General features: G+C 38.4%; 1 protein-coding gene across 2 annotated transcripts in view; it reads left to right on the top strand.

The window, feature by feature from the left end:
* Window positions 1-27,278, top strand: part of LOC111147542 (mannosidase alpha class 1A member 1) — a 189,174-nt gene extending 161,896 nt beyond the window's left edge. For both annotated transcript variants that reach the window (XM_022503631.1, XM_022503632.1), the window contains exons 7-12: window positions 1,083-1,176; window positions 8,432-8,547; window positions 13,511-13,730; window positions 14,488-14,660; window positions 23,995-24,110; window positions 24,495-27,278. In XM_022503631.1, the coding sequence (XP_022359339.1) occupies window positions 1,083-1,176; window positions 8,432-8,547; window positions 13,511-13,730; window positions 14,488-14,660; window positions 23,995-24,110; window positions 24,495-24,621 (846 nt within the window). In that variant the 3' untranslated portion in view covers window positions 24,622-27,278. The remainder of the gene's footprint in view (window positions 1-1,082; window positions 1,177-8,431; window positions 8,548-13,510; window positions 13,731-14,487; window positions 14,661-23,994; window positions 24,111-24,494) is intronic.
* Window positions 27,279-27,858: the final 580 nt, after the last annotated feature.

Raw genomic sequence — 27,858 nt, 5'->3', positions numbered from 1 at the left:
TCAGCACTCAAAGCTGGGTCTCTTCTTTTTATGTTCACTCTCTGCATTCATTCTTCCAGTCTCGTGGCTCCACATACTTTCTATGTGCTGTTGACTTAAGATTTGTCACTCTAGTCCCAACCTGTCCCACACTCTGTATCTGACATTTCCACTGAGACAACAGCTACTCGAAATGCCTCAGACTTAGCCCCCAGACCTGTTTCTACTGCAGTCTTTACTGTCTTGATAAATGCCACCTCAGTTTACCCAGTGGTCACGGATCTTGAGGTCATCTGGTTCCTCTCTTTTTGGGAAACCTTAGGTTGAACCCATCAGGAAATGCTTTGGCTCTACCCTCTTTCTCTGCTGCCATCCTTTCCTGGGACCCAACATCTCTCAGCTGAATTCTGCAGTACCCACCTGAATATTGCTTCCTCTCTTGCCCCCTCAATCACACAAAACTTCAGTGGCTTCGCATCACACTTGGAATAAAATAAGCCCTCATTTTGGCCCATGATGTGGGCCCTGGCTCCCTCTCTTCTCTCTCTTCGACATTGCTCCCTTTGCTTCCTCACCTCCAGCCTTAGTGGTCTTGCCAAACCTACTCCTACTCTCTCCTTAGGACACTTGTGCTCACACCTACCTCCGCCCCGATTGCTCTTCCTTCAACATTCTGCATATTATTCCTTTGCTTCTTTAAGTTTCTGCTCAAACCCTCTCCCATCAGGCTCTCCAGACCTCCCTAAGTGTGCAGCCTCATGACCTCACATCACCCTGTCCCATTATTCATAGCATCTGTCCCCACCTGGCATATTTATGTGCTTATTATCTGTCTCCTCCCACGAGACCGCAAATTCCGAGAGGGTAAGGATTTTGTTTATCCACTGGTAGATCCCTAGTTCCTTCTATGGCATCTGGCAGATCAGTGGGACTGTACTCACTGACTGTGATTATTTTTGTAAGCTGGGGTGACTCTCTTTGTTCTATTTTTTTTTAAATAAATCTTCTTTCCTAACATGGAAAAATGTAATAGAGAAAGAGAGAAGAATGGCACCAAAATTGTTTTTTAGATTTTCATAGTAACATCTCATTTTCTGTTGTAGGTAATGAATATTCGAACAGTACTGAACAACCTGGAAAAGCCACAAGGCCTTTATCCTAACTATCTGAATCCCAGTAGTGGACAGTGGGGTCAATGTAAGTCAAAAGATTAGCATCGTTTTAGCTCTTTATGATACCCAGCACTGTTCTAGTAACCGAGAGAAGGAGTACAAAAAAGCACAAGTCTTCTTGGGGAACGCTTCAAAAGGGGGAAAGTGAGCATGGTTCCTTTACTAAATAGGCTTCTCATAAGAGAGACTGTAAATGTGACCAGGGAACTAGACTGTTTTTCATGCATAACTGTGAGTATGATGACATGTAAGCACATTTAAATTATTAATCAGGAAGGGACTATCTGGTCAGGTTGTGTGGGGATGTTAGCCTGTAATAATCTGGTCATGTGGGTAGAAGGGAAAATTGTTCCTCTGTACTATTGGCCATCAGGGTTTTGCACAGAGTAGCTAGATCATTCTACTTTATAGCATTTTCTCTTTTTGTTCTTGGCTCCAAGATGAGAGAGGAACCTGAATTTTTAAAGGTTAGGAAATTGAAAGAGCAAACAGGTCGTTTTCTCTACTTAATTTTAAGCCAGCCGATAAAGATTTCTTCCCAGTAGAATTATCTTCAGATTAGAAGAAAGCATTACGCAAGTAGTCCTCATTTCAGATCCCTTAGGGCCTTTGATCGTGGTATGAAGATTCAGAGTAGTTGAGAGAAATGTTCTCAAGTTGATTTGGAAAAACAGTGGTAGATTAACACAGCAACTGAAACCCAATACAGAATACTAAGTGAGGTGCCTCACTGTGCCGGGGATGTTAGCCATGCCTTACAATTTTATTCTAATATGAGTGTTTTCTTTATATTTAAAATTATATTCTTAGATGAATATGCCTCGCTGTTACTGTAGAAGTACTTTTCTTAAAGACTAATTTAGTAAAATAAAAACTGTGCTAAAACCTATGTTTGTAATGGCTATGGAAGGCCTGACTCTTGAGACCATAAGACCATAAGGTTGCCACTTAGCCAAGTGTGGTCTGCAGATCATGGCACATCCCTGAGACCATTCAGGGTATCCAAGAGGTCAAAGCTATTTTTATAATAATACTAAGGCTTTCTGCCTTTTCACTGTGTCGACATTTGCACTTGTGTTGCAAAAGCAGTGGTGGGTAAAACTATTGAGGCCACGGTGGGAACCATGGCAGAGGAGCCAGATAGAACTAATAATTGTATTCCTCACTGACAAGAAGAAATAAAATGATGCCAGTTTCACTTATGAATATTTTTAATGAAGAAAATGAATTGAGGCTAGTAAATCGCAACCACTGAGTCCACTGCTTTGCTGAGTAAGGAAAGATAGTGCCTGCCTTGTAGAAAAGCACTTGTGTGATTGTTTGAATCGCAAGCTGAACCAGCCATGACTGCTGTGTGGATTACCATTTTTGCTTGAAAGGACAACTGAAGACGAACTTTGGTTATTTGGACTTGGGTAACTGGTAGACTTGTCCTCAAAAACAGGCCTGTCACTTCAAAGAAAACTGACATGCCAATGATAGAATTTGAATTTCTAAATGAAAATTAGAATTTTAAGAAATGTATATATACCACTGTGACCTTAACACCTTTAACCAATACTTAAAGACTTTCCTGGGGCACCTGAGTGGCTCAGTTGGTTAAGCGTCTGACTTGATTTCGGCTCAGGTCATGATCTCCGGGGCGTGAGATTGAGCACCCTGTCAGGAATCATGCTTAAGATTCTCTCTCTCTCCCACTCCTTGTGCCACTGCCCACACTCTTAAAGAAAAAAAAAAGAAAGAAAAAAAAAACTTTTCTGATGAGATTAGTGGTGATATTCACCAATGTGGTTTTTTATATCATATAATGAACTATGTCAACATTTGGAAGATCTGCATAATTGAGGGAACTAGTATTTTCCAAATGATTGATACATGCTATGACAAAATCAGGTGAGAAAAAAGATCCATTCAAAGTGCAAGATAGACCAATGGATTTTAATATAACAGAACAAAAATTCTTTGATGTGATTTCTAATTCCACATTACAGCCAACCTTTAAAAAATGTTAGCTGCTTGTCAAGTTTTGTTTTAGTATCAAAAATATCCATAATTATCTGAAAAGACACTTAAAATGCTTTCTTTTCCAATTGTATAACTGCGTGAGGCTGAATTTTCTTCATGTATTTCCACGAAAATGACAAGTGACAACAGATCGAATATAAAGCAGATAGAAAAATCCAGCTGTCTTCTAGTATAGCAGAAATTTAAAATACTTGCAAAAATGTAAATCAGTATCAGTCTTTTAACTAATTTTTATGTTGTAAAATATAACATGTTCTTATGAAAAATATGTTATAGTGGTTGTATTATTCTTATAAGTTAATAAAATATTTTAATTTAATTTAAATATTTTAAATTTCATTTCTAATATGGTAAATACTTATAGATATTACATAAACAAGGTATTTGGGGCATTTATTCATTTTTTTGTTTGTTTTTGTTTTTAAGATTTAATTTATTTATTTGATAGACAGAGATCACAAGTAGGCAGAGAGGCAGGCAGAGAGAGAGGGGGAAGCAGGCTCCCTGCTGAGCAGAAAGCTCGATGTGGGGCTTGATCCCAGGACCCTGAGATCATGATCTGAGCCGAAGGCAGAGGCCCAACCCACTGAGCCACCCAGGCGCCCCCCCATTTATTCATTTTTAAGAGTGTAAAGAGTACTGAGACTTAAAAGTTTGAGAACCATTAAGAGTATTTGAGATAAAATACAACAAGCTTTCGGAGTACAAAGACCAGATAAGATTCTCTAAAAGGACATTTTTAGCATTTTCCTTTTCATGAATGATTTTAAAAATTGAAAACAAATTCTCTATGACCAACTGTTTTCTTCTTGTGATTTAGGATCTAGACGTCACTGTAAAGAGGGACAGAAAGTATCAGTTATACTGCAACAGCCCAGTTTCACCTTCTGGGTTACCAGTATATTGTGTATTTGGCCATTTTTCCTGGTACGAAGGGCCCGTTATATTTGGATTGCTCGTGGGCCAATTTCCTGATGGCAAACAAATAGGGTTGATGACTCTCATTTCTGCCCCCCCCACCCTAGTCCCGTGTTCCAGCCACAAAAGAGACACACTTATTTTTTCGTTCTTTAATCAGGGCCCACTTGTTCGTATCCAGGTCTTGGTTTGTGCTGTTTCCGCAGCTCTTTTACCTCTGCTCTGACTACCTCTGCTGAGTTGCCCTTTCTTCTGGGGGACCTGCTTCTTCAAGACCCTGGTTGGAATTTGTTAGCACCCACTCATCCTCCACTCGCCCTCTTCCTCCCCTGCACTTTGGATTTGTCTATCATTATCTTTTTCAAAATGATTCATATACATCCCCATCTTCTTAGGGATCCAAAACTTTTGAGGCCAGTGACTTTGTCTCAGTGATATTTGTTAACCCAGCACACTGTATCTTGCACTACTAAGTGTTATTTACTTAAGAGTGGGTGGATTTTGTGAGTATTCATGCACTCTGTACCCAATCTATCTTTCTGCCTCTGCTTTTAATAATGGTTCTGTTTATTCTCTGCTCCTCAGTTGTGGCTGAGAGGCAGCAGCAGGTCCTGGTCACTGATAATATAAAGAGATCTTGCAACTGCTGAGGCCACATGTGGACCTCCATGTCTATAGGCAGAACAATTATCATTCTTTTTTTTTTTTTTTTTAAGATTTTATCTAGTTGAGAGAAAGGGAGAGGGAGCATGAGCAGGTTAGAGGGAGAAGCAGACTCCTCGCTGAGCAGGGAGCCCCATGTGGGACTCGATCCCGGGACTCTGGGATCATGACCTGAGCAGAAGGCAGACACTTAACCAGCTGAGCCACCCAGGTGCCCATTCTTCTTTGATTAATATAACAACATTAATATACATATAGTGTCACTAGCATCGTTGAGGGAATGCTTGGAGAAATTCAGGTTCAGATGAAATATACAAAATAAAAAATAAAGATACTGAGCATTTAATCCATTTTGTCTTGATTCTTTTGCTACTTGTTTTATCTCTTAAGTATTAGGAATCCTTTTATGGGACCTATTCCTCTTGGGAAGGAAAGTGAATTGCCTTCTATAGAGAAGGGCATAATATTTGAGCAATTGTAGTACACATTACCTTTAGAATATTTGGGAATAAAAACACCATATATGTTCTTTGTAGAAGGAGGCAGTCCCTTCCTGCTGATAAAATCAGTCATGTTCTCTCCCACACCCACTAAATATTTACACAGGATTCTGTTGCCAACGGAAATAGTCCTCCAGACCCGGAGAAGCATAGTGAGTGATACGCTAGGTTATCAAAAAGGCTTGTTCTTGTTTCTTCTCTGTGTTCTTTTATTTTCATTCTTTCCAAATCTGAAAAATTTATAGGTAGGAAATAAAAGTATAGGAAATTGGGCACCTGGGTGGCTCAGTCGGTGAAATGTGTGCCTTTGGCTCAGGTCATTATGTTAGCTAGGGTCCCGGGATGAAGCCCCACATAGGGCTCCCTGCTTAGTGGGGAGCCTGCTTCTCCCTCTCCCTGGTGCTCCCCCTGCTTATGCTCACTCACTTTCTCTCTCTCTCTCTCTGTCAAATAAATAAATAAAATCTTTTTAAAAAATTAACTGGCATTTACTAAAATTAATTCAAGCAAATGTATTATTATGTAACCCTTTTTCCTTTTTTAAAAATCACCAAACGCCCAAACTTTCTTCTTCCAACCATTATAGAATTATAACCCAAGGGGGAAGAAAACGAAGCTGCTTCTGGCTGCTAGCTTTCAATTCTCATTGCTTTAACTCTGAAGGGCATGTCTGGATCACGGCCATCATTTCCTATTACTTCATTTAGTCCTTGTTGTTTTGACAGTAACCGGACAGTGATTTGCTTTACCATGAATCACTTGCATTTGTCTCCTGCAATCATGTTTATAACAGCAGGGCTTGTTATTGATGAGATAGTACTTAGTGTATTTAGTTTGTAAATGTCAGAGGTTTCTGTGGTAATTTATTTAGGAAATTGCAAAGGTCACTTCAAACACTGCTGTTTTAAGAATCAGCCTTACAGGTATAAAACATTAATTTTACATTAAAATTAAAACTGGACTTCCTGCAATAATAAAAATTCATTTTTCACTACTTAAAAATATAGTCCTTCTAGCTTGAATGGGAATAGTCTTTATTAAGACTGACTGACAAGAATTTATCTTTGTTTATCAGTTACTTGCTATATGCAAGCTACTTTCAGGGGCTGATGTGGACCAGGAAACATAATAGGTCTAGTCCCTGTCCTCCTGGATCATGATCTTATAGAGGAGACAGAGAAAACATTCCACCATTTTAGGAAGTTGCAAAATGTGGTAGACATGTGCTATCAAAAATGTGTTATTAGGAGGTCAGCGAAAGCATCTTTGAGGAGGCAGCATTTAATCCTAGATAGGAAGTATGAGGAAGAATTACTAAGTGAAGGGGAAAGGAGGTAGGGCATGCACTTTGGGCAAAGAGAACAATGCCTTAAGAGTGCCTGTGGTGGAAATTACCCTGCTTGTTTTGAGGGGCCAGAAGAAGAGCCATTTGGCAAAAAAGTAGAAAGCAATAGAGCAGGACTGATGGTGACACAGGGAAGATGGAGACCATGCAGGGCCTCCCAGTCTCCAAACACCAAGGATTTGAGTCTTTGTCATTGAAGGCTTCCAATTAGGATGATCTGGTTCACATGTTAAGGGGTTACATTGGTTTTCATGGGGAAATAGATTGCAGTGGCATTGCCATTAGAACTCCGTGTGATGATGGCAATGTTCCGTATCTCCCCCTTCCAGTACAGTCACGAAAGGCCACATGTAGCTTTTGAGCACTAGTATGACTGAGGAGGAACTGAATTGTTTTTATTTTATTTTATTTTATTTTATTTTAATGTAAATAGCTACAGGCTATCAGAGTACAGAAGGCCAGATAATTGGCCACTGCAGACTCAGAAGAAGGAAATATTGGTAGCGTCATCCAGGATTATATTGATGAGGATGGAGTAGGAGACAGATTCAAGAGATGTAAAGGAGGTGAAATGAGTAGAGCTCACTAGCTCATTGGCTATGGAGGCAAGAGAGAGAAGTAAAGAATGACTCTCTGATGACTAACTCACACAGTTGGGAGGATGATGGTGCCACTTGGTGAGACAGGGACCAAAGGCAGAAGGTAAGGTTGTGAAGAAAAAGAGAATGAATTCAGTTTTAACCTGTTCCATTATAGGTCCCCATGTAAACCTCGAAGGGGAGTTGTTGGGGAGGTATCAGGAGAAAATTGTCTCGATAGTTGTATAAAAATGGATTTACTTTTATGTAACAGAGTCAACAAAGGACTTATTTTTAAAAAAATAGATACATAAAATTCATTTTGAGTTATGAACTTAAAATGCAAATTTCCAAAATCAGGCTGTCTTAGTAGTGCTTAAACTCTCTATGGAGTTCTCAGAATGATATTTCAGACAGGTTATGTCTCTGTTTTTGTAGGTAGATATGCTTGAGAAATTAAAGAATTAATTCAGGAAGTAGGCAGAAGAATACATTCAGTGTTATGTGGTAGAGAACAAGCAGTTCCAAGATTCTGTGTGGGCTGTGGGATCAGGTGGCCTTTACCATTGGTGTCATCTTTAGCCTCACTCAGTCTTAATTTTTTTCACTTTTAATAAGGATACCTACCCTATAAATTCTGTGATTGTTGGCACTATATGTAGTGGATCTGGCGTAGTAAATGGCAGTGGGGGAGGATTGTAGGAATAGTGTATTAGGAAGGACGTATCTCCTGCCTGTCATCTTTCTTACCAGCCTCCCCCAAGGATGTTGACTGTATAGATTGGTAACACTGGAAAACCCATCAAATAATAATCACAAGAAGCAAGGCGTTTCTTGTTTTATTACAAGCCAGTTCTCTTCAAGGTTTGCTAATACTCATAGCATTTGACATAGTTTATGTTTTTGAGGGCTAAAGCAATCAAAATCTATCTGAATATATGCTGTGAAACACTTTAATTTGGTGGTTTTTAACTAGAGAAACCGATTTTTGGAATTAGGGTTGATTATATATTTTTTATCTCTGTGCTTACAAAGCTAGCCTGGCAATTATTTAGAGTATATCGCATTAGTTAACGGCACATCTGCTTGCTTCAGAACATCTTCCTGAAAACAGGAGATTTGTCGGAATTTAAATGTAACATTGAGTTGCAGTTGACGTAGGGTTTTGCATCCTAGTTACTAATGTGATTTTGCTGCATTACCTGAATTAAAGCCTCAATCACTCTAAAATTCATTTTCTTCTCTTTGCAGATCATGTATCAGTTGGAGGACTTGGAGACAGCTTTTATGAATATTTGCTCAAGGCGTGGTTAATGTCTGACAAGACAGATCTAGAAGCTAAGAAGATGTATTTTGATGCTGTTCAGGTAAACCAATATTTAATCATCTTTGCCACTAAACTAACTTACCTTTTGCATATTAATCAGTCTTTAATGGGAAATGGAATACTACACAAGTGGGTTACAAAATATCTCCAGTTAGGCTGAGTTCAGTGTCTGCTAATGTAATTATAACAACAGTAATCCCCCTTGATGTGTTGAGTTCTAAGAGGGCAGCTGAAAGTGTTTTATGCGCTTCACACCTCAGTAAAGATTCACATATCTGAGAAAGAGGTATTTTTCTTCAAGGAATATGAGTTCCATGCTTAGAATCACAATTAAAGTCATGGGGAGGAACAAATCTTAAATTTATATTCTGGAAATTGACAAAGTTAAAATTGCCCAAGATTACAGACATTCCTAATGGCTACCTCCATTTGAAGTAAACTTATCTCCAGAGATAAATAGACAGTGCTCTCAAATAAAACTCTGAACTCATTAATAGTTACCTATGATCCTTTATAACAGAAGAGGAATGAGAGGGAACATGTATGTGTTGAATTGTCTACTGTGAGCTAAGTAGTGTGTTAGATAGGTACTTTACGTGAAGTATTTTTTTGTCTGCTCACGATAGCTTAGATATTTTTTTACTTGGCTTTATAAATAAGAGAACGGAACCTCAGAAATTTTGAGTTGGAACCACAATTCAAACTAAAATTTGTGTCAACACTTGTCTCTTTTTACCACACAACTGTGGATTTATTTGTGCATAAGAATTTCCATACTACATTCAAGTGTTCTTTACATGCAGTAAGTTAGTAAAAATAAGTTAGAAATTATTTAGCAAAATATATAGGAGATGGCCAGTGTAAGAGTAAACTAAGCCTTAAGCAAATGTAAGCTTCAGTCAAAAATAAAAATAAAATTTGAAAGTAAATAAAGCAAAAGAATAATATTTGAACTCACACCCAACTTTTCAGAAACAAATTTTTTAGCAGAACCAAGTACCTTTGTGATTGATAAGTATTTATATGATGACTCATTTTTTATATTATCAAGGCATCTCAAATAATATTATAAAATTATGGCTAAATCAGAAAAATTACTCTTATTGACTATTTAGAATTTTTTTTTTGTAATTGAGAGTATTAATTCATGGGGGGAGTGGAAATTTGTAACTCCCCAGTAATGTAGCCACTGTTCTAAAATTTGTCTCCCTGAGAGGAGGTCTGGGTAATTTAGACATGGTCCAGTTTATTCATTTAAATATAAATACGGGGTGCCTGGGTGGCTCCGTGGGTTAAAGCCTCTGCCTTCAGCTCAGGTCATGATCCCAGGGTCCTGGGATCGAGCCCCAAGTCGGGCTCTCTGCTCAGCAGGGAGCCTGCTTCCCCCCTCACTCTCTGCCTGCCTCTCTGCCTACTTGTGATCTCTTTCTGTCCAATAAATAAATAAAATCTTTAAATATAAATGCAACTTGCTTTGCTCTGGTTGGCCAGATTGAATAGTACTGTGGTTCCCTCCCAAGGTCAGTAAGAAGCATCACGAAGTACAGGAGATAGAACTCTTTACCACTTCACAAATAGGAACTAGAAGGTCTTAGTTAGTACATTGGCTTTCATTTAGCACAGCCTTAATTAAGGCACACGATGAACATAAAAAGCAAACTAGGATATAGTCCACATGGCCTCTGCCAGGTTTGTTTTTCTTCATTCCTTCATTCCTATGAGGTTTCAAGTTTTAAGCTAGGGAATTCTCCAAACGATATAGTTTCTGTTATCATTTTTTTCATTGCTATCCTAGCAGATATTTTAATTGTTCTACCATTAAAGTGGCCCCCTAAGATCTTGATGTTCTAAGAAAAGCAACTTTAAAATGTTCTTTGAAATATTTCCCCCCAGTTTCTAGAACTATACTCACACAGCTTTTAACATATCGTATTTAAATAAGCCATTGACAGGAAAATCCATGAAGAACAAATGAAGTAAAGTGTTTCCTGTTTCTCTTAATAATAAAAACATTCTCAATCCATTGTGCTTTCAACTTGGAAAGCAAAGCTAGAACAATTCAATTTCTGGTTTGAGAAGTAACCATGTCTCACATAGCAAAGTTTCTTTCTGCTAAGCTGTACTTAAAAAAAAACAAAAATGAAAACAAATAAACAAACAAACAAACAAACAAAACATTCTTACTAAGGAGAGGATCCCACACTTTATCCTCCTAGACAGTTGAGTTACTGGAGATGCAGCTTTTCATTTTTAGCTTCAAGTAGACTTTGGAAAGCATTTAATCCCAGCATGGTCTCTTTTCTTTGATTGTTCTAATAACAAAATACCTTGAGCTTTCAACTGGCTGTTACGTTCTTCTCCAGAGACCACACTAAGAATCCACTGTGGTGGATGTTTATTCTACTAAGGGTCCCCTGGAGTGAATGGTACCAGAGCACATGACGTATTATACATTTAGCTTTCTAAAGCTTTCATCAAACTAATTTTTTTTTCAAATATGGAAGGCTAAAATCACAGAATACATGGTATTCTTTTTTCCTAATCAATTCTCTGCAGATTTCACATTTTTTAGAACCACTGAAGACTATTTTTTCCTCCTTTATATTTATTTACATTTTCCTACTGTCACACAAACATCGCTTTGAGGGTCTTGGAACATCATTGTAGTTTATTTTGAGAGGTAACAGCTTGGGCAGAATCATGCCAAAAATAATAGAGTACTTTATTCAGGATCCATAACAGGATAATAATGGTTTTCTAGTCCATGCTCAAAAGCTGTAACTTTTGCCATATAGAAAGAATAATTTCTTGGGTGATGAGCAAGTATCTGCTTGAAGAACTTTATTGCAGTTTGTGCTATGAGAAGTGTAAATAAGTGTTCAGTTAAATTAGAAAGAAATATTAATATAATAACTAGACCATCAGTAAAATTAGCTAACCACAGTTAGGGAGCGCAGTAGTGTGTTCATTTATTTCTTACCATCTTGGTTTCAATTGTTTATTTCCAATAAAAGTAGGAAAGGTGTTATTTGTCTATGTATTCATTCATTTTCATTCATTCTTTTCTGTCACAAGTTTTGTCTGTGACTACTCTGCCCAAATGTACTTCCTTAAAAACCCTCTCTTTTTTTTTTTTATAATGCTATAACAGATATGGACATGGTCATAGCTCTTTTTCTTCTATGAAATAATTGGGAGGGGAAAGAAACATTTCCTGTTACAGTAATTTAGAAGTTAGTAATTCCAAACAGTTATATTTCATTTTTGTTTTTTACAATATAAGGCTTATATTATTTTCTATCTATTGTAAAGAGTATCAACAGTCCTAGAGCAAAAAATAAAAGATATTTTACAAATCATTTTTGTAAACATCATTTCTCCCCAATTTACAGACCTTTATTATTTTTTTAAGTTTTTATTTTAACTCCAGTTAGTTAACATACAGTGTTATATTTGGTTCAGGTGTACAGTAGAATGATGCAACACTTCCATACAACACCCTGTGCTCATGACAAGTGCACTCCTTAATTCCCATCTTCATTTCAGCCATCTTCCCTCCCCTCTGGTAGCCATCAGTTTATTCTCTATAAGGAAGAGTTTGTTTCTTGATTTGTCTCTCTCTTATTTTTTGTTCCCTGTACTTACTTTGTTCCTTAAATTCCACTTGTGACTGAAATCATGTGGTATTTTTCTCTTATTTCTTTTATTTCTCTTATTTCACTTCGCATTATACTCTCTAGCTCCATCCATATTGTTGCAGATGGCAAGATTTCATTCTTTTTTATGCCTGAATAATACTCCATTATTGCAGTCTTCTTTATCCATTCATCAGTCAGTGGATACTCAGGCTGTTTCCATGTCTTGGCTATTGCAAATAGTGCTGCTCTAAGTGTACAGGTGCACATATCCCTTTGAATTAGCGGTCTTGTATTCTTCAGGTAAATACCCAGTAGTGTGATTGTTGGATCATAAGGTAGCTCAATTTTTAACGTTTTGAGGAACCTCCACACTGTTTTCCAGAGTGGCTGCACCAGTTTGCATTCCTACCAATAGTGCAAGAGGGTTCCTTTTTTTCTCCACATTCTTAACAACACATGTTGCTTCTTGTGTTACTGATTTTAGCCATCCTGACGAGTGTGAGGTCATATCTCATTATAGTTTTGTTTGTGCATTTCCTTGATGATAAGTGATGATGAGTATCTTTTTATGTGTCTTTTTTCCCCTTATATACTAATGTGCTTTTTAATGAAATTATTAGGGAGGAATTTAATTCAAGTGTTACTACAATGGAGATGTGAGTGATGATGATAAATGAACCTTATCAGGTGCTGGTCACAGTATTGATGGCTTCATAAACTAGATGTTGCAGAGTTTTCGCAGAAGATACTACTATCCCCTTTTTATGGTTAAAAATACTGAGATTTAGGGATATAGCAAACAAATTACCCAACAAGTTCACAGATAGTGTCAGAGTTGGAATTTGGGGCCAAGCAATTGGACTCAAGAATGGCACACCTTTCCCCCTCAGTTGGCCACCCTCTGAGCTCTGAGCCCAGGAGAGCCAAAGGCGGGGCAGCACTCCCTCACCCCCAGACTTTATACGCAGATAAGCTCTATTCTTCATCCACAGTGGGGCTTGTGCTTATGTTGTTTCTCCATTGAGAAAATGGAAATGCATTAACTGTTTCCTCTACAACAGTGGCCTGTCTTTGAGAAGGGGACAGTGTTTGAGGTCTGATGACTACAAATGTTTGGTCACAGAAGCAGGCAAAACCAAATGGGCTGGCCCTAGCACTGATAATCCTAACTAACTAGACTATTAAGGCAGAGACTAGGGAAGGAATATAGACAGCAATAACAAAATTTGAGGTCAAATCACATTGATGGTCCCAAACTCAAACTGTGAGTGATGCTTTATCCTTTTTTCTCCCTTAGTGTTGACAGTGTTTTTAGTATAAATTTGGAAGGGACTTTAAAATGTTGAAAATAAGTCTGATTTGCAGGCAATTGAGACTCACTTGATCCGCAAGTCTAGTACGGGGCTGACTTACATCGCGGAGTGGAAAGGGGGCCTCCTGGAACACAAGATGGGCCACTTGACCTGCTTTGCTGGGGGCATGTTTGCACTTGGGGCTGACGACGCTCCCGCAGGCCTGACCCAGCACTACCTGCAGCTCGGGGCTGAAATTGCCCGAACCTGCTATGAGTCTTACAATCGCACCTGTGAGTACCTGTGATTCTCTTCCTCTTCAATCTATTCCCACAGGCTTTTATTTTGTTCTGTAATGAACATTGTCACTGCTGCCATTAAAAGAATATCCACTGTGCCTCGTGAAAGTAGAAGCTCATAATGAACGTTTTAAATGCTTTTTTATATTTTTTTACTTCAAGAAGCACTGCTTTTCTACATAAAAATATCTACCCTTAGTTTTCCCAAGGAACAGGAATTGAAGCCATACAGGGTTAAGCAAGTCTAATTTATTGACCCTGCTTTAGGTAAAAACATGGGGTAAGAATCTCTGTCTCAGGTGCAAAAGAAACTTAGTATTTTATAAACCGTTATTAATCTTTTCAGTATCTCCATGAAATAGAGTCTGACTCCCTTCTTATAAAGCAGGAGTTTGAAGAACAAAGATTAAATAAACTTTCATGACATAATGACATAGAATTCTCAACCACTGTTTTCCAGCTAACTAATGAGGGGTGTTGTAGTGCCTTTACCTTCCTGGGGGACACTTAGTAAATGGTGGTTAAATGAAAGAAATAACAGATCATGGCAGTGTTCTAAAAAGGACTCTCAGATAACTGTATTTTAAAAGTATTTGAATATTGTTTATTATAGGATGTTTATAACCATTCTTTACAATGATTGTTTTGGCATCTCTCTTGAATGTTGTAGAGTACTTTCTAGTTTCATTTAAGCTGTAGAACTGAGCAGCGTCTAAGACAATAACCCTTATCACTCTTGCATGCCTTTTAGATATGAAACTGGGACCAGAAGCTTTCAGGTTTGATGGCGGCGTTGAAGCCATTGCTACGAGGCAAAATGAAAAGTACTACATCCTACGACCAGAGGTGGTTGAGACTTACATGTACATGTGGCGACTGACTCATGATCCAAAGTACAGGAAATGGGCCTGGGAAGCTGTAGAGGTGATGTTTTAATTTGTTTACATTTCTTAGACATAAATGTCTCAGGAAAAAATGCTCAGTGATTTCTATAACTTTAACATATCAATTTTTCTGTGATTTTTAAAGCTTTGGAGGGGGGTGGGTACACAGGAAGAGGGGGAGAGAGAGAATCTTAAGCAGGTTCCATGCCCGTCACAGAGCCCAGTGGGGTCGATCTCATGACCCTGATCACGAACTGAACTGAAATCAGGAGTCAGCCACTCAGCTGACTGAGCAACCCAGGCAATCCTGATTTTTGAAGCTTTAATCAGACTTTTTTCCCAATTCAAGAATGAATGTTTTCAGTTGTTCTTCTATATTCCTGGCATCAGCTTTGCTTTATGTAACAGGGATATTAACATACCTATTTTGATACTGAAGGAAATATCTAGAAAGGCATATTATAAAATTAAGTTCCCACAGCCATAGAAATAATGATCACTTAATTCCACAGTTACTGACAACTTGGGGTAATTACCCCTGCCTGTTGTCTGTTTCAAGAAACCGTTACATTGGTTTTTTTAATGAGTCTTTGGGTATTGAAATGAAAACAGATGCTTCCACTTAGACATTCAAGTAAATAAATAAAAAAGTAAACTGAGGCAAACTTAAAATTGTCCGAAAAGAAGAGTCTATTCAAAAACAGCAAAGGAATAGCAGGTCAGCAAACTACAGGTGAGTTTGTTGAACATTCGAGGTAGGCAGTATTTATGGACAGGGAATGTAAAGAAGAGAGAATTCAGTTAACGTAGTCTGTTAAAATAAGAAACAAATGGGGACCAGCTCTGAGAATTCCCTGAGCAGGCAAAGCAATCCAGTCATACAAATAAAGCTCAACTGAGCTATTTTGTGAGACCAGCCCGACCTGGGTCATTTCTTGTTCATTCTTCTGAAAACCATAAGTAAAACTTCCCAAGTTGGTTGATATAATGCAACCCCTGGCCAACTCCCTATCATCCCAATATTATCAGTTTTCTATAAATCTGACATGTACGAGAAATCAGTCTCTTGGTCTTTAGGTTTTGTTTTCCTGAGAGCACATGCGTAAGATTTTCTGTTTTCTGTCTTCCAGTTCCTGTTTCATTTTAGATTGGAATTCTTTCACAGAGTAAATTAGTTACTTAGGTCTAACTTTTAGAAAGAACCCATAGAAGAACTACTTTATGCAATAATATTTGTTCACTGATCTCAGGTTTCTCTGAATATCTATAAGCTTTCTGACTATCCAATGCGCTGTTTGAATTGTCTCCATCACCCCTTAGGTCTCTTCCTAGAGAACAAGGCGTATCGTCTTCCCAAACTAATCTGGTGAACACCGTGTGCTGGTACCCAGTAGCAGCACGTTCCAGAATGTGCATCAAATAATGTTAATTTTAAGAGCTATCATTCTGGAAGGAGTTGTGTTGGAGCACTGAGGAGATAAGAACAAGCCAACACTTTAATTATACTCACTGTTACAAAATTAGCTGTCTTTAAAACGTGACCATTAGAAATAACTTCTCAGGAAATCTAAAATGAACAGATTGCCTTTGTGTGAGTTATAACTAATATCTTAGGAAGCCATAGATGAATCTTGCTTATTACCCTCTTTGTGTAGCGTGTGCCTTATCACTAGTCATTAGTCATTTTAAGTAATAACGATTCTTTAGGCCTCTTTTTGTCTTTTATTTCTTGCGAAGTTTTCTAATTATGTTTAGTCATTGGTAATTCCAGTTTCTTTAAATTTATTGTTTCTCCTCTGAAAACATGTATAAAATTTGAGGTTCGTCTAAGCTTTGGTAATAGGAAATTATTTTCGTTTTCAATAGGACAGCAAAAGAATTAATGCTAATAGTCACCTTGCAAATATCAGTTTATATTGAAAATATCAGGAATAAGGTATTTCATCAAATGTAAAACACCCTAATTGATAAGAAACACCATTATTTTGTATACCACTAAGAAAGTACTATGCTACCAATTAAATTATGACATGCCAATTTTAGAGATGTTAAAATGTGAAAAATGTATGACGGAGAACTGATGAAAGAGTGGAAATGAGTAAATCTCTGTGGCCTGTGGATGGGAAACTTTGGTTTGCTTGGTTCTTCAGGGGAGCGTGCTTGTTTGTGGGGTAATAAATTGGTTTAGGGGTTAGGATTTTTGTCTTTTTGTGTACTGATTTTTGTCTTCTGTTAACTTCTAGTGTAGCATATGATGTAAGATTGTCTCCCTGTGCCCAACACAGACACCCCCGAACCCCTCCCTCACTTTTTGCCACTAGTGCTTCTGCCAGAACTTCAGGTATAGTGGGGAAGGGGGAGTACTGCAACGCTTGTATTTTTTAAACCACAAAATGCTCCACAGAGGTAGGGTGGTGGCACTCTTTTCCCTTGTGTGACATCCCCTCAGCCCTCCTTTGTTTCAACTACAGCTGCAGGACCGCTTCCCTGCATTCCACCCTCCACCCCCCTCAGAGCTGAGGTAGCTTTTCAGGTACCTCTGAAAAGCTACCTCAGCTCTGAGCTTCTTCCTAGGCAGCTGGCTGTGGTCAGGGGAGCGGAAGAGGTTAAGTCCCCGGAGGGCAGTCCTGAACCAGTGAGGTTTTAGAGTTGATGAACAGCTAGCCCAGTCTTTCCCCTTTGCAGAATAACTCTGAGATGTGTTTTGTGTGGTTCCTCAGAGGGTTTTCAGTAGGAGGGAGCCTTCATGGCCCACAGCTGTGGGCCATGAGCTCGGTGCATTTCACAGGCTCTTCTCCCATCCCCCGTTCACTTGCTCTGCTCATTCCCCTCCTGATAGCTCCTCCCTTAAAAACCTTCAGCATCTGACCCTTGTCTCGTGCTCCATTTTTAGGGGAACCCAAACTAAAACACAGGAGTAAATCTTCAAAACCACATAGACTAGCTTTCCACTCAAAGTCAAGACCTCCTCGTAGCATCTTTGCCAGATGGCTTTTCCTCATTAGTTCAAGGACTTCGTAATTTTAAAAAAGAATATACTACTGGGGCACCTGGGTGGCTTAGTTGTTAGGCATCTGCCTTCGGCTCGGATCATAATCCCAGGGTCCTGGGATTGAGCCCTGCATCAGGCTCCCTGCCCAGCCGGGAAGCCCGCTTCTCCCTCTCCCACTCCCCTTGCTTGGGCTCCCTCTCTTGCTGTCTCTCTGTCAAATAAATAAATAAAATCTTTAAAAAATATATATATATATACTACTAATAGAGTAATTCCATTTTTTAATGGCTGGAAGTGTTAAAAAGTTACTTCTTTTGAAACCAGAATTTACAGTGTTTTGTATTCTGGAGGTCCCAGGGGAAGAAAATCCCTTCTCTCTTCTACACTTCATCTTCTCAGTTACCTGAAGACAGCACGTTCTGTCCACTGCTCCATCCTTATCCATCATTTCCCTCCCCTTCCTCGTGACACCTGTAGTCTCTCAGGGCTGAACAGTGTGAATCAATAACCTCTCTTCTGAATGTTACTTCCCACAGCTGGTGGTCCAACTTGTTTTTTTGGTAGATTATAAAACCCCCTGGCTTACTTCAAAATTGCGGTCAAATGATATTAGCAACTATATTAGTTCCTATCAACACATCGACTTTGTTTCATCCTTGTGTTCACCCATACTTGCTATTTGTAAAGTATTTGTCAGTCATCTTCCTGTCTTCTAACGAGGCATCCCTTTCCAGCATTCTTTCACTGATACACTAGATAAGCCTGCTTTCCACATCTTAAATTTCTGAATAGCAACACTGAACACAATCATAAAGTCGAACAAGATATGAAATTATGTAAGCCAGCATATAGTACTAGGAACTTCTCCACAGGTTACCAACAATCCGTTAATCACAGATGTTCACACACTCGTGAATCTACTTGGTAAAAATAACATTTACCTCATGGTTCTTTTGCATTTTCTCAGTAATGTCATGGAAACTTCATTAAATTACTCCCTATTATGTATAATACTCTGTTAAAGCTCTGCTATAAATTATGCCTATGTATTCTTATATGTGTTGGTAAATATAGATTATACAATGTCAATAAATGTGTATGTATGGATTATGTGATGTCTCCCCTGGTCCATAGTAGCAGATAAGCCTTATAGAGGGATTTTTTTTTTCCTTCTTTTTTCACACAGACATTTTTTCCTAGTCTCCTAAATCTGACCTTTGCCATATGGACATTCTGGCTCTCAGAAAGAGACTTGTCTTCCCAGTTCCTGCTTCTCCCCTCCGAGGCTTGATCCCTATTTCCAGGCTCTTTGATATGTCTGTTTTGCTAGGTTCTATGAATGAGCTCAGGCCAAACTCAACCATTCAGCCCTACTTGGAGCATTGTTCCCTAGAATCCACTCTTGGAAATCTCCCTGGATCAGCCTTTTGTCTAACCTGTTTAACCTCAAGATAAGACAATGTTTTTCTCTCCCTTCTGACTTACGGTTTAATTCATGCTGCTTGCTCTGCTCTTCCCTTCCTCCCCCTAAAGAGGTGCAGTCACTTGTGGTCTGGGTTTATTTAGAGTTCCAGCTAACTGTAAACATTTTCCTGTTTTTCTTGTCTCTGCTATTAGCACATCCCAGCCACATATGGTCGCTAATAATGTAAACATCTACGTAAAATCAAGGTGGTCCCTATGCCTAGAGTCTGAGAGTCCCAAGAAAAAAATTGCAGTAAAATGATGTCCTAATCAGACTACAGCATAAATACAGGACTGCTCCCACTGTCGAGATACTGTAAAGCCAGGGCCTGTGATGGGTGCCCAGGTGGGCTGCTTATCCCCAGCTTCATATTCCTAAAGTTTTAAAATTTAGATTTGACATGATGGTTTTTCATTTTCATTTTCATTTTTCAAAAGTAAAAAATAAAAAAGCATCTTTGGCATCCCTCACCTTTTTTTTTTTTTTTTTTTTTTTTTTTTTTTTGCCAAAAGCCTCAAAAAGTGAAAGTAGCTGGGCCTCTCTAAACCTCTGAAAGGTCCCTGTCACACTGCGAAGTGTGTCTTCATCTTGTTTTATTCTCACGACAACCCCGCGTTAAACAAAGGGAAGCTTTGGAAGCTTTGGAAGTTAAGGAGTCTAGGGCCAGGATTCAGCCCCTCTTCTGAGATTTTAGAATGTGTTCTGGGCAACTATGGCTCACCACGTTAGGACTGAGCAAGAAAAAGAATGAGGGTGAACCAAAGTGAGCAGAAAACGGCTGGGCATTGTCCACCCCACAAAACAATTCTTTCCCTATAATTGAAAGAAGCAGGGGCACCTGGGTGGCTCAGTTGGTTAAGCTGCTGCCTTCGGCTCAGGTCATGATCTCAGGGTCCTGGGATCCAGCCCTGCATCGGGCTCTGCTCTGTGGGGAGTCTGCTTCCCCTCCTCTCTCTGTCTGCCTCTGCCTCCTTGTGATCTCTCCTCTCTCTTTCTGTAAAATAAATAAATAAAATCTTAAGAAAAGAAAGAAACACACAAACAAAGAAGGAGCTTATAGAAATTTCTGTGGGAGAGAGGAGTAGCCATTTACCATGCATGGTCTTCTCATTAGCATATCACCAAAGAACTTCAAGGGAAGAAACCAAGAAAAAGTTTTGTTGTTAAAATCTTTTTTGGGAAATGTCTGAAAGTAGGATTTAATTATGTTCCATAACAACAAACATCCATTTCTTCTAAATCCTGGGCGGGGGGGTTTACTTTTTTACAAATAATCTTTGGCCTACTCCAATGAATCCAGTATTTGACTTTTTAATCAAAAAGAACTTCTATCCAAAAAAGGAAGGAAGGAAAAAATAATAGGGCCTAGAAGTTCATTTCTGCAGGCTTCCCTCTGCTTGGTTTGTTGTCTGCAACAGAGAATATAATCAGAGCAGTTTTTAAGTTGATCTTCTTTTCCCAGTGACTTTTTAAAAGTACCTAATCATGAGATATTTTCTTTATTCATGTAGCCTGCAAGTTGTTAGGTTGTTACGTAAATTTTCATTCCCACACTGCCCAACCCATCTCTTCTCCAAATACTCATTATAGACAGAGAAGTTCAGGAATGTAGGATTATTTCTCTCTAGACAGTTAAGAAGTGGAGTCATCCCATTTTCTTCCATTCCATACCAAAGAAAAGAAAAACATTTTTTAGAAATAGATATCAGCCGCATTTTTTTTTTCACCACTTTCCATTTTCTTCTTTGATATCTGTCACCAATATCACTAATTAGTACTCCACCATCACTGTTTACAAAATAAGATACTCTGGGTATCTTATCTAGTAGCAGCTGTTTCTGGTCCAGTACACTTTCTCAGTTATTGGGGGTTTTTTTGTTTTTGTTTTTGTTTTTGTTTTTGTTTTATTTGACAGACAGAGAGGCAGGCAGAGAGAGAGAGGAGGAAGCAGGCTGAGCAGAGAGCCTGATGCGGAGCTCGACCCCAGTACCCTGGGATCATGACCTGAGCCAAAGGAAGAGGCTTTAACCACTGAGCCACCCAGGTGCCCCTTTATTGGGTTTTAATCCCAGTTGATATTAACAGTCTCTCTAGATAGGGGTTCAGTAAACTTCTGTAAGAGCCAGAGGGAAGTGGGCCTAGGAATCATATGCAACTATAGGCATACCTCATTTTACTGTGTTTTGCTTTATTGTGCTGTGCACATACTGTTTTGTTGTTCCTGTTCTTTTTTTACAAATTGAAAGTTTGTGACAACCCCATGTCAAACAAGTCTAGTCGGTGCCATTTTTCCAACAGCGTTTGCTTGCTTCATATCTCTGTGTCACATTTTGGTAATTCTCACAATATTTAAAACTTTTTCAATACTACTATATTTGTTATGGCGATGTGTGATCAGTGATATTTGATGTTATGGTAATTGTTATGGTGGGCCAAAAAACTGCACCCTGGTGAGACAGAGAACTTGATCGATAAATGGTGTGTTCTGATGTCTCCACTGACTAGCTGTTCCCTCATTTCTCTCCCTCTCCTGGTGCCTTTCTATTTCCTGAAATACAGCAATACTGGCATTAGGCCAGTTACTAGCCCCACAGTGGCCTCTGAGTGTTCAGGTGAAAGGAGGAGTCACACATCTTTCAATTTAAATCAGAAGCTAGAAATGATTAAGTTTAGCGAGGGAAGCATGTCAAAAGCCAAGAAAGGCCAAAAAGCTAGGCTTCTTGTGCCAAACAGCCACATTTTAAGTGCAAAGGAGAAGTTCTTGAAGGAAATTAAAAGTGCTGCCTCAGTGAACACAGGAATGATAAGAAAGCAGTATGCTGATAGGGGGAACGATTAGTGGTCTGAATAGAAAATCAAACCAGCCACAACATTCCCTTAAACCACAGCGTAATCCAGAGCAAGTCCCTGACTCTGGTCAATTTTGTGAAGGCTGAGAGAGGCAGGGAATCTGCAGAACAAAAGATGTTGGTTTGTGAAGAGATGTTTAAGGAAAGAAGCCATCTCCATTACATCAAAGGTCAAGGTGAAGGAGCAAGTGCTGACGTAGAAGCTGTAGCAAGTTCTCCAGAAGATCTAGAGAAGATCATTAATGAAATAGCTATACTACACAACAGATTTTCAGTATAGATGAAATGACCTTCTACTGGAAGAAGATGCCATCTAGGACTTTCATAACTGGAGAGAAGTCTATGCCTGGCTTCAAAGCTTCAAAAGACAGGCTGACTCACTTGTTAGGGGTTAATGGAGCTGGTGACTTGAAGTTGAAGGCAGTGCTCATTTATCATTTCAAAAATCCTAGGGGCTGTAAGAATTATGCTAAATCTACTCTGCCTGTGCTCTATAAATGGAACAACAAAGCCTGGGTAACAGCTCACGTGTTGATGGTATGGTTTCCTGAATATTTTAAGCCTGCTGTTGAGACCTACTGCTCAGAAAAAAAAATTTCCTTTCAAAATATGACTGCTCATTGACAGTGTACCCCGTCACCCGAGAGCTGTGATGGAGATGGACAATGAGATGAATGTATTCATGCCTGCTAACAGAGCATTCATGCTGCAGCCCACCAGTCAAGGAGCATTTTGACTTTAAGCATTTAGGAAATACATTTTATAAGGCTATCGTTGCCATACATAGTGATTCCTCTGATGAATCTGGGCAAAGTCCATTGAAAACCTTGTGGTATTCAGTGGTGGTAGAACCACCATTCTAGAGGCCATCAAGAACATTGATCATTTATAGAAGAGGTCAAAATATCAACATTAACAGGGCTTTGAAAGAAGCTGATACCTACCCTCACAGATGACTTTGAGGAGTTCAAGACTTCAGAGGAGGAAGTAACTGCAGATGTGGTAGAAATAACTAGAGAACTAAAATTAAAAGATGTGACTGAATTGCCAAATCTCATGATAAAACTTAAAACAGATGGTGAATTGCTTTTTCTGGATGAGCAAAGAATGGTTTCTTGAGATGGACTGTACTCCTTGTGAAGATGCTATGAAGATTGTTGAAATGACCACCGAGAATTTGAGTATTGCATAAACTTAGTTGAGAGAGCAGCCGCAAGTTTGAGAGGATTGACTCCAGTTTTCAAAGAGGTGCTACCGTGGGTAAAGTGCCACCAAACAGCATTGTGTGCTGCAGAGAAATCATTTGTTAAAGAAACTGTCAACTGTTGTGGCACTGAGAAACCAAAATATTCACCTGCCTCACTTTATCACGATATTCACTTATTGTAGTGGACTGGAACCAAAACCACAATGTCCCCAAGGTTTGCCTGTAGTCAACTCTGCCATTGTAATGAAGCAGGAGCCACAGACAATATGTAAACAAATGAACATGGCCATGGTTCAGTTAACATTTTATTTACAAAATGAACAGCAGATTGGTTTTAGCCTGTCATCCCTAGTTTGATAAACCCTGCTCTAGACCACAGGAGGAAATGATTAAAAAAAAAAAAAAATCACTGAAAAATTATTTCATAATTAAATGTAGAAGTGTTTCTAATTAGATGAGATATATTGTCTGTATAGTCTTTAACTTTCCATCCTTTATTTTTTTTTAAGATTTTATTTATTTATTTGAGAGATTGGTGGGAGAGCACAGAGGAAGAAACAGCCTCCCTGCTGAGCAGGGAGCCCAATGTGGGACTTGATCAATGACCCTTGGATCATGACCTGAGGCAAAGGAGACACAACCAACTGAGCCCCCCAGGCAGCCTCGCTTTTCATACTTTATATGCATTTGCATTTTGTGTTTTTTTTTTAATTTTTGCCTAAAACTCTTCTACATGTATCATTCAACTTGAATCCTTTTTATTTCAATTTGGCAGTTTCATGATAAAAATTGGTGACAAGCAATGTATTGAAATGTGTCCCCCCCCCACCCCACCCCCGCCCCGCCTTCCTTGTAACGTAGGCCCTGGAAAATCACTGCCGAGTGAACGGAGGCTATTCAGGCCTCAGGGATGTTTACCAGAGACACGAGAGTTACGATGACGTGCAGCAGAGTTTCTTCCTGGCAGAGACACTAAAGTAAGTGAAACAGCTTCCAAAAGTATGTGGCTGGGGTACCTGGTCAGATCTTCTTTGTAGTTGCCTTTATCAGGAGCACATTCAAATAATAGCAAGTCTGACTGCTTCCAAAGGTCTCTCTCCATGTGTGGCAATGACTGTGCCTGTGTTCCCAGTCAGTGTATGTCTGATACCTGGGGACTGCTCAGTTGGTTTTCCTATACTAACACCCAAGCACTGGGCAGCCTCTTCATTCCACAGTAGTGACTGTATCGCCTCAGGGTTTTGCAATACTTGACGGCTGTCCGTGATTCTCCATAAGATGAGTGGAGACACGGCTGTGTCTTTATGCTGTCACTGCCTGACAGTCTCTTGGGCCTCATATACTCATGTTTCTCTCTCCAGATACCTGTACTTAATATTTTCGGATGACGATCTCCTTCCGCTGGAACACTGGATCTTCAATACCGAGGCACATCTTCTCCCTATACTCTGTACGAATAAAAAGGAAGTCGAAGTCAATGAAAAATAAAAAGACATTTTATATTTTACTCTGCTCCATTCCCTTCACTGCATACCTTAATAATTCCTTTTCTGGTATTCAGGCACATGATTAATTTTTATCAATAGGTCTGTGATTATTCTAAGTTCTAAAATTGTTTTGCAGTCTTTTATGTTTATTATCATAGGCATAGATGGACCTAAATTCCTTATCATAGCCTTTATTATTCAGTCAGTGGATCACAGGTTTTTACTTTTTCTTAAGTAATCTCTGGAGTTCATGAAGGTACATCATTTTTATTACACTGAATAGAATGGTATACCAGTGACCTCTTAATTACAATTTCGATTTGACTGCAAAACTTTTTCCTCCTCTATGAGGAGATGACGTCTGCTTTAAGCTGTAATGTTTTGCCATGTTGCAAAAAGCCATAATAATAAATTAAATATTAAAAAAGCTTTTTCCTTTTCAATTTTATGTTAATCTGGTTTGTCTATCCACCAGAGACAGATCTTATAACTGTGACACACAGCCTCTTTATGCGGGTCTATCATTATTTGATAGAATGTCTTCTAAAATACTTCACTCACATTGTAATTCAAATTAGAATGTCATCTCAAAGGATCATCTCATGTTGACCTCATTTCATTGGAACCACAGTATATTTTTGTTGGTTAATTATATTAGTGTTTCCTAATTTGTGAATTAGCTCTCAAATTTTACTTTACATGCCCTGTGTCATTTCTGGATCATGTCCTGGTTAATTTCTTCCATCCCCTACCACACGAATGGAGCTTTCAAGTTTTGCAGAGCTCTGCTATTACTGAATTATATTTTTGAAAGAAAACAATATAACTTTTAATGTGTTAGCTTTTGCTTTTAACTGAGCATATGAAGAAATTCAGTCTCTCTAAAGAAAGGGTGAGTATTTAACATGGTTTTTAGTTTGTATTTTGTCTTTAGGTTTCTTTCATGTTCTCAAAAAAAGCATTACCTTTGGTTCAGATTTTTTTCCAGATTTGAAAAGGGCCCTTTCTCAAATGTGATAAATTATTTCATTTCAGTTTGTGAAAGCAGAACTTAACTCTGAAAGAAGCTTTGTTAATGTGCCTATTCATGGTCAATTGAAGAAAAGCTAATAAACTTTTAGGCTAAATAAGAATATAGTACATTTTGTCTGGTCAAATTCAATTCAGAGATCCCAGCTTAAAAGCAATATATAAGAATAGACATTCCTAATCCCCCGCAGTCATATAGCCAATCAAAATAATTACATGATTCTTCATTAAGAATAAGCATTACTTTGAGATATGAGTGGCTTTCCCAAGAATACATTTGGTGGCACCTTGTCCTTTCTCATTGTATTAGTTCATATTCCATATATATATACATATACATATGGAATATTCCTAGAAAGGGCTAATGTGATGATTCATATACTAAGGAACAGAGACTTTGAGCACCTGCATTTTCAACCTAGAGTGGCCAGATAGCTCGTGCAGCCCCGTGAATTAGGCTGAAGCATGTGAAATCGCTGTACTTGTAGTTGAGACACAGTCCCATATCAGCAATTTCATATGCTTCAACATAATGTGTTTTAATTATTTTCTTAGATCTCATTAGACTCAATTGTCTTTAGCTGTTTCAGCTTTTGAAAGTGTTTCAAAAGATTTTTTTGTCTGGAAGGACCACCTGTGTGACCTGCTCTTTTTTCACCACTGTACATTGGTTTATGTCAAAGAATAAATGAATAAAATTGTAAATGAAAAAGATCATTTAGTGCATCATTATTGCCCACATTAATGAGTTCCTATGACCCAGAATAATTCCTTCCACTCATATCTTCAGCTCACCTTATGATATGAATGGATAGTTGAGAGTCCTTTTTTCCCCAGGATTTAAAAGCAACGTGTGAGATTGTTGCAAAAATTGGATTATATGTATTTAAATGATAATTTTCACATGAATGTCCTTGGACTAGCAATTTAAATTACTTTATTTTCTTTGATGTTCAATTTTATTTGAAAGAGCACAAAGCTCTACGTATTTCTGTAGCAGATAGGATATTAAAATCAGGTCATATGTACGCATTGCACTATAATGTAACTTTTGTATCCTGATATAAATAGGCAAGATGATTGTACTACATTTTGCTCTGCCAGTGGCAAGAACAAAGATTTTCAATTCTAAAACATGGATTTTTTAACCTAGGTCCCAAAACACCAAAAATGTAAACGAGATTATTATGGTGATATAATTTAATTAGTTATATTTTCTGTTAATTATTTTAAACAACTGAAATCCTTAGGTAGGCAATGTCTTTCATTCATTTTCAGCAAAACTGTGCAGTTAAGTTTACATATGTATTCACATCCTGAAAGGAGGATAATTAAAATAGCACTTAAGTTTGTGTTTCTGTGTATGTTTTTGGTATACTGTGCACAATTAATATTACATATATAAGTTGGATGAAATTTATAGAACTCAATGATGTTTGTCATGACTCCTTCATATGTAGTACCCATTCTTTTCATTGATTGTTTTTAATTTGTACATAAGCATATTCTGTCATTTCTGACTTTATATAAATCTCTCATGTTATGGGAAACATAATAGATTGACACATAATTTTTAAAAACTATATTTGTAAAATTTCTCTATTGTGAATAAAGCCTTTTAATATAGCTCCTCATTTGTTCTGTTTTTCTCCTTTCAAGTAAGCATATGTATATGTGGGGGGAATACATACAATTGCAAATTGAAATAATAGTGATTATTATTAATCCTAATAGTGAATCCGTTTCACATCCAGAGAATCTTGACAAAGAAACTTTTATTAAAAACTTTAAATTGCAAAAAATTTTGCAGATGCATTTTTGATTAATCCAGTATCTTTTTTTTTTAAAGAATTTATTTATTTGACAGAGAGAGATCATAAGTAGGCAGAGAGGCAGGCAGAGAGAGAGAGGGAAGCAGGTTCCCTGCTGAGCAGAGAGCCTGATGTGGGACTCGAACCCAGAATCCTGAGATCATGACCTGAGCCGAAGGCAGAGGCTTAAACCACTGAGCCACCCAGGTGCCCTGATTAATCCAGTATCTTATGAAGACTGCCACACAGTGGTACTTGGGTGGCTCTGTTGGTTAAGCGCCCTACTCTTGGTTTTGGCTCAGGTCATGATCTCAGAGTCCTGGGATCAAGACCTGGGTCTGGCTCCATGCTGAATGGGCAGTCTGCTGGAGACTCTCTCTCTCCCTCTCCTTCTGCCT

The sequence above is a fragment of the Enhydra lutris genome, unplaced genomic scaffold (assembly GCF_002288905.1).
Source record: "Enhydra lutris kenyoni isolate GAN:26980312 unplaced genomic scaffold, ASM228890v2 scaffoldscaffold17, whole genome shotgun sequence".
Taxonomy (NCBI): domain Eukaryota; kingdom Metazoa; phylum Chordata; class Mammalia; order Carnivora; family Mustelidae; genus Enhydra; species Enhydra lutris.
The sequence above is the reverse complement of the archived record's forward strand: the minus strand, read 5'-3'. Positions and strand labels throughout refer to the sequence as shown.